At 66.7% G+C, this 12,044-nt stretch overlaps 1 protein-coding gene across 1 annotated transcript; it reads right to left on the bottom strand.

Annotated features, from left to right (window-relative positions):
* Positions 1–3,568: 3,568 nt before the first annotated feature.
* On the bottom strand, positions 3,569–5,589 carry ADRA2C (adrenoceptor alpha 2C). Its single transcript, XM_060627413.3, has one exon. The coding sequence runs from the start codon at positions 5,476–5,478 to the stop codon at positions 4,060–4,062; it is 1,419 nt and encodes a 472-aa protein (XP_060483396.2). The 5' UTR covers positions 5,479–5,589; the 3' UTR covers positions 3,569–4,059.
* Positions 5,590–12,044: the final 6,455 nt, after the last annotated feature.

The following is a 12,044-nucleotide window of genomic DNA, read 5'->3' as shown; positions in this document are numbered from 1 at the left end:
TTTCACTGGGAGCAGCCGAAAATCCTTTTGGCAGGAAAGAAACACATTTTTGGTCCCCGGGGCTCTCTTCTTGCCCGGTGTTGGCGGTCGACTCCGCTTCCCGGGCCGACTTCGGGGGTCATGGCGCTGTGGTCCGCCTACAGGTCACAGACCCCTTCACACCCCTGCCCCAGCCCGGCCAGGAAAGGATGTGCAGCCTCTTTGTGGACGGTCATACAGCGAACGGACCCAAGGTGCTTTGCTGGGGCCCCTTCTCGAGCAAACCCAACCCCCGCCCCCTGCTTCTCCGCCCTCCCAGCACGTGATGCGCTCCACAGCCCAGCTGGCCAAATGGGAGGGTGACCCTTGGGAATGGGGGGGGGCAGTTTGAGGTCCCCTGGATACTCGTGGCAGTCCCAGAGTAGGGACGCAGGGTCCTTGGGGTGGAGACCCTCCCCTGGGTCCCTGCCTCCCCAACTCCTCAGCTCTGAGGATCCGGACTTCTACCACCGTGGGACTCACCCCCTCCCATCCCTGTGAGCCCCCATGCCTGCATACCACCCCTCAGAGCCCCCCCCCCCCCGGCAAGTGGGGGGAGGCTGCCTGTCCCCGCCCTGGGGACAGCCACGTGCCCGCATGGGGCCAGGAGCGCGGGGCTCAGCCTGGCCGAGGGCCACACTCAAGATGGGCCTGCGGGCGCATGTGTTTTGCTCTGAGGCCACACTAGAATATTTGAGTCCTGCCGACGGATGTGATATAAAAATACAGCCGGCTGCCAGCACGGCCGGGAAGGACGGCTTCCTCGCCAGCAAGTGCCACAGCAACGTGTTTTCTCCCGTCCCCCAGCCCCCACCCCCGGAGCCGGGGGTGGAGCTCAAAGATTGGAGTGCTTTTCTAGAGTGTTAATTCTGCCTGCTCGAGTCATTTTTTTTTTTTTTTAATTCCATACTGAGCTGGAATGGGTTGCTTGGATTATTCTTCCTTTCCCTCTTCTCCAAGCTCGGCAATTGAATTAAAATACAGGAACGAATCTGAACAAACGTATGTCTCTGTGCATCTCGTGAGAGCCGCGTCGGCGCCGGGCTGGGCTGGGCTGGGCTGGGCTGGGGCTGGGCCGGCGGGGCGGTCAGGCCGGTCCCCCCACGCAGCGCCCAGCCCTCCTCGATCTTTCTGTGGATGCTTTTTCTTATTCTGTCTGAAATGTCCTGAGAGCCCACGGGGAAGCCTTGGGCAGAAAGGAGGCTGTGCAAAATGCTCCTCCAGCGGCAAGGCCCAGGCAGGAGCCCGCGGTCCCCAGGCACTGGAGCCGGGTGCTCAGGACGTGGGGTCCGGAGTTGGACGTTTCTGGGTTCGCGGTGTGCCCCGCCCCCTTACACCTGCGGGTCCCGGGCCTCAGTTTCCTCAGCCTTGGAACGGGGTTGACCACGAGCCCGGCACCCTGGAGTAGACGCGGAGATGCCCGGACGGGAGGGAGGAGAGCCGCCGTGTGGGGGAGCGGGACGCGGCGGACTGAGCTGAGCAGCTGAACGGGGGTCTGGGCCCCCGCTCTGTACGTTAGAGAAATCCCCCCGGAGACGGTTTCCAGACCACGCTGGGGCAGCTGGTGCCCACAGGCACCTTCAGGGAGACAGCAGCGTCCCCGCCACACGGCGCCGAAGAAGACAGCGAGTCTCAGAGCCAGACGACTGGCCCGTTTCCCTGCGGCCGGGCCGGGTGAGAAGCCGGGCTCCGTCTCCGTTTATCCAGCTGAAAAGACGGTCTCTCCAGGCGGCAATTACCATCAAGTGGTGAACATCCGGTGGCTGAATGGGGCATTAAGCACCAGGCCCGGCGACAGCCCTGGAAGGTGCAATTCTCGCAGTTAGGGAGCCAACCGAGCAGAGTGTGCTGACGTTGCTCCGCGGGCCGTGCCCCACGCTGCGTGCTCCCGTCGTGGAGTCGGAGTGCATCCCCCAGGAGCCCTCCGTGGGGGCGTCGTCACCCCACTGCACCGAGAAGGCGCTGCAGGCCGAGAGCAGTACCCGTGTCCCCCGAGCCGACTCCGAGGGAAGGTCACCTCTCGCGGGGCCCCCAGATCCGCTGGCGGGATGGACCGCGGATGGGCCGGCCCGGCATCGACCCCCTCCCCCACTTCACAGAAGGGGTGCTGAGGCCCAGGGAGGGCAGGACTTTGTCCCCGTTGGCTCCAGAGTCCTGCGGCAGAGCCGGGCCTGTGACACGGACAGCCCGTCGGGTCCCTGCCTGATGGTAGGAGGTCAGCGATGTCCCCGTCAGTCTTGGCCAGCCGTTTCCACCACCCCTCTCTCCCCGCCTGTCCCTGAGCCTAAACGGAGCGGGTGTAAGTGCTCCCGCGTGAGTGAGAGCGTGGGCAGTCCGGGAGAGTTCTTCCCAGGCGGGTGTCCTGAGAACCCATAACTTGGAGTGACGGGGTGGGGCAGCTACAGAGGAGGGCTCCCCAAGGGACAGCCCTATCAAGTCAGACCAAGGAAGGGGCCTGTCCTGGCTCTTGACTCAGGGGACAGGCGTTCAGGAATGGAAGGCAGGACCCGGGGCTGACCCATCCTGGGGACAGACCCACGGTCACTCCAGGTCAAGGACAGATGGGTGGTGATGCGAGAGAGAGCGGGGCTGTGCAGGCAGGGCTCCGCAGGGGAGGGTACATATGGAAAGGGGCCCATAGGGAGCCACCAGTGGATAGGACGGTCACAGCAGGGGTCTCCAGAATGAGCCCCCACCAGCCAGGGGTCTCCAGGCTCTGTGGTGGGGGCTGGAAGAGTCTGGGGGGAGGACCTCTCCACTTCCTGCTGGCTCCTTCTCGCCCCCTCCTCAAGCCTCGGTGTGGAGTATGACACCTGGGGAAGGGGAGGGGGGAGGGTGGGGCGAGGGGACGAGGGGCTGGGCTGCTGGGGGGGGGGGGAGTTGGTTGAGGAGGACGGGCAGGTTCCAGCCTCTCCTCTGCCGATGCAGGTGGTGGCCCCATCACTCCATGTTCAAAACCCCTAAGAAAGTGGTAAAGGTCACCGGTATGGACTCAGGAAGGATCTGGGAACTTGTCGGAACTTGTCGGGACCTCAACCCCGCCCCATTTGTGGGTGGGGCCCTCTTCTGGGCAGGGCTCACCCATCCTCTCCTCCATAGTGGAAAACCCACAAAGCGTTCCCAAGCGACAGCATGGCCCGAAGTTACTGGGGGGGGGGGGGGGGGGGGGGCAGAACTGGGGCCTTAGATCATGAAAGCCCTGCTTCTCTCCATGGGGTACAAGCTCCCGGGCCAGGAACGGGATGCAGGGGGAAGGGATGGGGATGGAGAATTCCTCCTGGATCTAAACTTGGGCCCAATTTGGGGGTTTCTTGATTTCTTTTCCCTCTCGGCCAGTTACAGCACAAGAAGTTTACATTTTGCATGCATGAAAAAGATTTTGGTTTAAATAAAAAGATACCCCTCTTCTCCTGCAAAGGGGATGTTGGAATCTGGAGACCTGGGATGCTCTCCTTCCACCCTTGGTGGGGGGGGGGGGGGGATCGGGCAGGGTGAGGTTTGGAAGATACCCCCACGCTGGCGGCTTAAGGACTGACTGCTACATCAACGCTTAGATTACAAAGGTTTATTTAGAAAATAGTTTGGTTGTTTTGGCTGTCGTTTTTGGCAAACATTTAAATACTTTCAGTAACCAAAGATTGTCAGTGCCCTCTTTCTTCCCCCAAGACAGCCGCCCCCACGAGGTCCTGGGGAAGTCAGCCCTTGCTCAGAGGTGGTGTGTGCTGGGGGGGGGGGGGGTGGGGGGAAGGGGGGACTCCTTTCTCGCCCGTTCGGGAGGTTGCATTTACTTCTGCTAAGACCCTGACCTCAAAGCCACACCTCGCAGGGCCCCCAGAGCCAGATCCAGGCCCGGAGCCCCAGAAGCAGCCCTTTGCTGAGACGGGAAGGCAGAGGGGTCGCCCCTCTCTCCTCCCCTCTCCCCAGGGACCCTGCGTCTCTCAGCCCATGCTCCCGGCCCGCCGGCACCCTCCCCTGGGCTCTGGAGGCCAATCCATCCGCCCGGAGCTGTCCAGGGTCTCCCGGCAGGGCGGGGCGAGCAGCTCACTGCCTGAAGCCCCTTCGCCTCCGTCGGAAGAGGATGTGCTTGAATGAACGCCGGAAGTCCTGGTTAAAGACGGTGTAGATGACCGGGTTGAGCGAGCTGTTGCAGTAGCCGATCCAGAAAAAGAACTTGAAGAGCGGGTCGGGCACCTGGCAGGCCTCGCGGCAGATGCCGTACAGGCTGTAGCTGAAGAAGAAGGGGAACCAGCAGAGCACGAACACGCCCATGACCACCGCCAGCACGAAGGTGAAGCGCTTCTCGCGCGCCTGGGCCACCTTGCGGCGGCACACGCTGCTGCGCGCCCGGCGCCGGCGCGACAGAAAGAACTCGACGGAGCGCGAGCTGGCGCGCGACAGGCGCCCGCCGGGCCCCGGGGACCTCGCGGCAGCCAGCGTGCCCGAATCGGTCGCCCCTGGCCCCGGCGCCGGCCCCTCGGCGCCGCCCGTGCCGCCCGCGCCCCCCTCGCCGCCGCCCGCGCGCCGCCGCCCGCCCCGCCGCAGGGCACCCCGGCGCCGCCGCCGCTCGGCCGCCGCGCTGCTCTCCTCCGGATCCACGTCGGCGCCCGGGCGGCGCGGGGGCGCGCAGTGCCCGTTCTCGCCCGCTCCCGCTGCCGCACCCAGCCCGTTCTCCGTGGTCGGGGACGCGCCGTCGGGGCCCGCGGGCGCGCGCTTCTCGCTGAGCGTGCGCGTGCGCAGCTTAGCCACGCGGTAGATGCGCGCGTAGACCAGGCCCATGATGAGGCAGGGCGCGAAGAAGGAGCCGATGCAGGAGGACAGGATGTACCACGTCTCGTCGTTGAGGCCGCACTGCGGGTAGGCGGCACTGTCGGGCTGGCGGTAGAGCGAGACGAGCGGGGGGAAGGAGATGACAGCCGAGATGAGCCACACGGCCACGATGGTCGCCTTGACGCGGCGCGGCGTGCGCTTCAGGTTGTACTCGACGGCCTGCGTCACCGACCAGTAGCGGTCCAGGCTGATGGCGCACAGGTGCACGATGGACGAGGTGCAGAAGAGCACGTCGAGCGCCAGGTACACGCCGCACCACACCTGCCCGAAGTACCAGTAGGCCATGAGCTCGTTGGCCAGCGAGAAGGGCATGACCAGCGTGGCCACCAGGATGTCGGCCGAGGCCAGCGACACCAGGAAGAGGTTCTGCGGCGCCCGCAGCGCCCGGCTGGTCAGCACGGCGATCACCACCAGCACGTTGCCCACCACGGTGAAGACGATGAGGAAGCCCACCACGGCCGCCAGCCCCGCCACGGCGCCCGCCGAGTACTGGCCCGGGGGCGGCCCCCAGGCGGCCCCCGGCGCGGCGCCCGAGGCGTTGGCGGCCCCGCCGCTGCCCCCCTCGCCGGCGCCGCTCGCGTTGGGGCCCGCCGCCGCCGCCGCCAGCGCCGCCGCCAGCGCCGGGGACGCCATGGTCCTCCCGCGAGCTACTACGCGGTCCCGCCTGGAGCCGGGGCGCAGCCGCGGCAGCTCGGGCGCCCCCCAACCCCGGTCGGCGCCCGCATCGCCGCCTGCTCCTGGGGCGCGCCCGCCGGGGACCGCGGCGCCCCGCAGCCGGCCCTCGGCCGTGGTGGCTCGGCGGGCGAGCGGCGCGCCGGAGAGCGTGGCTGCCGGGCTCCCCGCAGCTGCCGCGCGCGTAAGTGCAGAGCAAGAGGCTCCCGGAGCGAGCGGCGACGCGGCGGCGGCGGCGGCGGCGGCGGGGGGGAGGGGGGAGGGGGGCAGGTCCCGGGGTCCTCGCGCCGGCCCCGCCCTCGGCCCCGCTCACGGGGAGCGCCCGGGCCGCGAGCCCACGGTGATGCGGCGCCCGAGCGGGCGTGCCCGAGCGGCCCCGCGGCCCCGGAGCCCGGCCGGGGCGCAGGCTGCAGGCGGCGGCGGCGGCGGCGGCGGCGGCCCGGGCGCTCCGCCTCCCATCCGGCCGGCTAGGGCTGGGCGCACCGGGGCGCGGGCCGCCGCTCCTCCGGGCCCCAGCGCCCGCGCGCAGCCTCGGGCTCCAACTTTACTTTCCCGGGCAGGGCGCCGGCGCCGCCGCGCGTCCTCCTCCTGCTGCTCCGGGCGCGGGCGCCCCCCGCGGTCCGCGTTCGGCCGTGCGGGCTCCGCCTTGCCTGCCTCTCTCGCCCGAGCTGCGCCGCCGCCGCCGCCGCCGCCGCCTCCTCCTTCGCCGCCGCCGCCGCCGCCGTGCGCTCGGCGCGAGTGCAGCCGCCCGGGCTCGGCTTCCAACTTGGGTAGAGTTGCGCAGCGGGGCGGGCGCGCGGGGCGGGGCGCGGGCGGGCGGGCGGGGGCGGCTTGGCGGGCAGGCCAGCGCCGCCGGCCCGGGGGGGAGCGGGCCCGGGAGCCGGAGCCCGCGGCCGCCTCGGCGAACCTGCCGGCGCGGCGCCGGGGAGGAGTCCGGGGCGGTGGCGCGAGGCGCGCGCGCACGGCGAGGGCGCCCCCTCCAGGGCCGACTGCAGCCTGCGGGACGGGGTTGAGTGCCGGCTGGCCTGGGCGGTGAGTTCCAGAAACCTGCTCTTTCTAAGACAAGAGCTCCCTAGCCTCCCCCGGGCACACGCACACGCACACGCGGGCGCGCACTCTCGCGCGCAGCTCCGGGCGGCTCGGGGTCCGCGGCCTGATTGGAGAGCCGGCCGCTCGCAGCCTGGCGGAGGACGCGACGCAGCCTGGTGCGCAGGGGTCTTGCCGAGTGCCTGTCGCCTCCCATCTCCGGTCGGTGTTCCAGGGCAGAACCACCACCCTGCCCCCGAGCCTCAGTTCCCTTCTCTGCCCACTTCCGAGCGCTGCTGGAGCATGAATCATGACGGCCTTGCCAGTGGAAGCCCTGGGCAGGCTCCCAGGCTCCGCATCCATGTTGGCAATTACAGAAGTTTAATTCTCATGCTCCGTGGCCCTGCTTTTAAAGGGTGGGGGGTGATGTTCAAAATCACCGCCTCTGACAAACACCCAGAATGAATTTCCCGGATGATGGGCGGTTTTGCGTGGGTGCCTCATTCCTACAGGCTTAGGGGCAAGCTGTTAGGGTGTCTCCCCCCCACCCCCCCGCCCCCGCGCTTACCCCTACCATAGGTCCCCGTGCACTCATTCCAGGAACGTGCGTGCGCTGTCGTTCCCGTCTTCTGGTGCTGGTACCCACCTCCGGGCAGCTTGAGGTCTGTGGGAGCCGGACCCTGGGGAGGAGGCTGGAGTTCTCAGGCCTGGCGTTTCTCGCTTGGAGGAGGGGAGGGCCATTCCTCCCAGCAGTCTGGAAAAGCACCTGGCAGCGCTCCCTGCATCCTCAGATGGGAGGGCTGGGGTCATTCCTGTGGCTGGGGGGCCGGAGTGTCATGCCTTTGGGTTCCAGGAAGTGGTGGCAGGGAGGGATTAGAGTGTCTCCCTTAGTGATGCCTGGAAATGTGCATGGCTTCGGGGGCTGCTTCTCGGTCCTCTGAGCCCTGGGAAGGCTCACAGGGCCCATGTAGGAGAGCACGGGTGTCTTAGCAGAGAGGCTCCCTGGGCGCCCCAGCATCCTCGTTAGCCACCTTACACGGAGGAGGAGGGGGTCAGGCCAGGGCCAGGCCGGAAATCAGAGATTCTGGACTGGGGGACTGCCCAGGAAGGGCCAGACCTCCCTTCCCAATCCTGGGCACTTATGCACTTTTGGGGAGCAAAGCCGTGACAGCATGTGAGAGGCACGCGGCCCAGGGAAGGTAGAAAGCCACCTTCCCTGTGAAAGGGCCTCCCGGTCCTGGAGGCCTGGAGGGCGCTTGGAGGGAAGACCCACACCACTGCCTCCTCCGTGGTCAAGTGCAACGGCCCTTGCCCGTGCGGGGCCCTCCACCGTCTGGGACGGGCGGTGCCACACCCTGTGACGGCCAGTGAATGCTGTCAGTGCCCTGGAGCTCTTCCCCTAGGCTGGGAGTGGAGTTGTCAGGGAAGGCTTCCTGGAGGAGGTGACTTCTGAGCTGCACCTGGAGCATGAAGGAGGGTTATTGGGAAGTGAGAAGCCCCCATGGGGCAGGGAGATGGGCTTTGTCCTAGAGGCGGGGGTTGGGGGGGGGGGGCAGAGGAGGAGCCAAGAAAGAGAAGCGGCAGGAGTCGGATGCAGGTTTTGGAGAGCTGTCTCCCACCCCCAGCAGCTCGCTGGCCACGTGGGCCTCCTCCGGAGCCTGAGGGGTTCTCCTCTTGTGAGAGGCACTTTGGGGGACGCCTGGGGCTGTCAGGACATCCGGGGTCCTGGCTGCACTGGCCACCTCATGAGTTCATATTCAGGGTCAGCCTGGCACAAAGAACTTGGAGGAAAAAGGACGCGGAGCACCTGGGGCCCGAAACAAACAGGACTTCCCGCTGCCCAGGAAGTGACTCTCCAGGCCAGGCTGGGGACATCCGGAGTGCCTGGCCGGCCCAGTGACTCAGGCCCCTGGGGACGCCTGGCCGGCCTTCTGACCTCAGGACCGCTGGCAACATCTCCCTGGCACAACCCGGGAGCAAGCGCCTCCCCGGGGGCCTGGACCCAGAGCGGAGGGGGAGAGGGGAGCTGGGTCCCCTGAAGAGTCCTCGGCTGGGCCTCAGGGCCGCACCGGTGCAGGCCTGCCTGTGTGCACGGGAGCCCCGGGGACCTCAGCTGTTCAGAAAGGAGCTGGAGAGGCCTCTTACCCCGACGCTGAAAACTGGGCTTGACAGACTGCTCTCCATCACCCTACGGCAAGCAAAACGGCGTGCGCCTGGAAAGACCGTCCGACGGGCCGCTCGTGGCCGGGCCTGGGACCCAGAGGGGTATCAGGGACCCAGGGGGATATCAGGGAGGGTGTCGTAAGGATTCAGGCTGCACTGGGAGAGGGGGTGGGGGCGTCGGGGGCAGGTGTGGGACATCGAAGAAGGAAAATCACAGAAGTAAAGCATCTTGGGGCCGCCAAGGCACAGGTGCCTTCGTCCTAACCAGGAAGAGCGGGGCCCAGAAGAGAAAGGCTGGTCCTACCAGGGCCACGCAGCCTTTGGACGTGGGGTCCTGGGCCCTAGCGGCTGGGAGAAGGAATCTGGAGGCACGCCTGCTGGGTGCACGCCTGGCCTGTGTCCCACGAGTGGCCTCAGCCCTGGCGGAGGGGGGCTTGTCTCTTTGAACCGCCTCCCCGCGCACAGGTGTGGATGCACACACACATTCATGCACGCACATACCCATGCGCTCATGTACACACACACATTCGTGTGCACACATTTCTGTGCACGCCTAGGCTTGCACGACCACGTACACACGCACGCGCATCCGTGCATGCTGCATGCACACACGTGCGTCCACACGCCCGTGTAAACGACAGCAGTACGCTCACGTAACTATCCACGCGTGCACGCACAAACACGTACATACTCCCACGAGCAGGCATGCACGAGCACACGTGTGTATGCCCACGTGTTCACACACTGTGCGTGCACGAGTTCACGCACACATATGTACCGGGCCGCACACATCCACACACCTGCGTAAAATCAGGTACGTGCGTTATGTGCGTGCATGCACGTACGTTCGTGCACGCCTCACTTGTGTGTAGGCGTGTGTCCACGCACACGCGCGTGCGTGTACACACAGACTCCTGCACGCGTGCGTGCACACGTGCTTCACCCTCACACAGATGCACGCGCACAGGTGCCGGGGGCCCCGCTCACCCTCCTAGGCCGTGGGGGGCCGTGTCGGGCCACCCCGTCGCAGGCAGCTCTTCCCGGGTTTCGGGCCGGGCTGTGCCCCCTCGGCGGGTCACCTCTGCCCAGCTCGTTCACGTGGCTCTGCGGCCCACCCGCTCCGGGCCGCGAGCCCATCTGTCACCGCCCGCCGCGGAGTCTGGCCCTTGGCATGTGCTCTTCTCCAGGCTGGCAACCCTTGGCTTCGTCTACCCCCAGGGCTCTTCTCTTCCTTAAAAGTGTGTGGCACAAGTCTCCAGGAGGCCTCCCTGAGCTCCCAGGCTAGGTCGGGAGCCCCTTTGCTGGCCTCCGTGTGCGCCATCAGGGGCGGGCCGTCAGGCCCTGCCCCTCAACTGTGGGCTCCTGAGAGCGGGCCGTGTCTCCCCCGCCTGCCGCAGGGCCCAGCTCCCGGCTCACAGGGGGAGCTCCGTCAGAGCTGGTGGAGGGAGCCTCTGGGCGGCTCCATCGGTTGAGCGTCTGTCTTCGGATCAGGTCAAGATCTCACGGTTCGTGAGTTCAAGCCCCACGCCCGGCTCGCCGCTGTCAGCACAGAATCCGCGGCGGATCCTCCGTCCCCCTCTCTCTGCCCCTCGCCTGCTTGTGCGCTCTCAAAAAGAAATAAACACGAAAAAAAGAAAAAAGCTGGTGGAGGCGTGGGGGTGAAGGGTGGAGGCTGAGGTCAGGAATCCCACAAAGGCCCCGACGCCCTCCTCGCGCCTCGGGCCTGCCGGTCGCCTGCCGCGAGCTCCGTGGAGGTGCTGCCGGCCGAGCACAGCGGGGCCTCACCCGGGAGCTGCCTGCGCCAGACCCCTGTGCCCCCCACCCAGCGGCCCCTTTCTGCCTCCGCTCTGTGGAGGTCGCCGACGTTGGACGCGGACCCCAGCTCCCGCTCAACACTGACTTGCCGTCTGGCAGCAGGAGAACCCCCTGCCTCCCTGGGCCTCAGTTTTCCCATCTGTAAGGTGGGGGTATCGGACCAGCTACTTGTAAGGTTCACGCCAGCTCTGCCCCACTTGGCTGTGAGCTCCTGTAAGTGGGTGTTGCATCTGGTCTGTTTGCTCGGCGCCCACAGGGGAGGGAAGGGCTGGAGGCAGGGAGAAGAGCCCCATCCACCCCTCCCGCAGATGCAGCAGCACAGGGAAACTGGCCCGGCTTCCCGTCTCCAGGCCGAGAGGACTTGTCTCCTCCTTCGGGCTGAGCTGAAGACCCCTCCCGCCCCCCGTGTTGATTTGAAATTTCATTTTTAAAGACAGGCAGGGAAAAACGAACTTGCTTCTCTGCCTGCCCCTCCCTGAAGGATTCTAGAACCGCTTTGTCTTGTTAGAACACGGCCTGGATCCGTTGGCCCGGGGCCCGGCTCTCCGTGCACTAACCCGCAGACCAAATCCATTGCAATATTGATCCAATTGATGGGTTTGGCCCAGCTGAGTTCTTACAGACCTGGCAGAGGGCCCTCTGGAGAAAGAGCTGCTTCAGGGACCGTCTTTGATTTGCAATGAGCGTACTAGATGAAAGCAGCGGGTCAGCATGTCTTATTAGGCGCCAGCTGTGTACCTCACTCAGCCCGGGGCCTGCTGGAGTTCAGGCTCACGCCTGTCCCCGTCCTCGCTGCTGCACAAGCCTCTCACGGCTCCCCTGCCTCCGGCCTGCCCCTCTGCCATCTGGTTCCAGGCTTGACAGGGCGCTCCCTCTGGGGCTTGCCGCTGCTCAGATGCCTGAGCCTGGCATTCAAGGCCCTCCTAGGCCTGGCCTCATGTCTGCACTCCAGGGTCGGGCTGACCAGGTGTCCGCATGTGCCCTTGGGAAATCGCCCTTCTTCTCCAAGCCTCCTCGGTCTGCAATAGCAGTAACAAAGTCCCGCCCCCGGGGCTGGTGTGCAGGCTCTCGGGACAAAGGTCCAGGGCTCTTAGCCCAGGGCCCGCTCACCGCAGGGTCCCGGGCCGCGTCCGTCATCGCCTGCCTCTTGCTGATCCCTGGGCCCGGAGCACCCGCTGTCGCCTGTGCTCTCGCCACACACCTGAGCGGGTGGAGGGCACGGCTCCAGCACGCCAGCGCTGGGCTCCTAGGAGCAACCCCCCACCCCCCCCCACCCCCCCCCCGCCGCCAGGCCCTTGGCCTCCCTGTGAAGCTTCGAGGTCCAGAGCCCACCCTGGCCACCCTCCTGCCCTCGGCGGCTGCGCCCAGGCCCCCAGAACCCCCCGGCCATCAGCAGCACGCACAGCAGCCACCATTAGGGAGCGTCTCCCCCAGGCCAGGCCTGTCCTGAACGGTCCATGGATGGTGAGACCCGTTCACCCTCTTTGGGGCCTTGCTCGGGATCATACGTGGGTACCAGCCTG

Source organism: Panthera onca, chromosome B1 (assembly GCF_046562875.1).
Source record: "Panthera onca isolate mPanOnc1 chromosome B1, mPanOnc1 haplotype 2, whole genome shotgun sequence".
In the NCBI taxonomy this organism is placed as follows: Eukaryota; Metazoa; Chordata; class Mammalia; order Carnivora; family Felidae; genus Panthera; species Panthera onca.
This window is presented reverse-complemented; position numbering and strand designations above follow the sequence as displayed.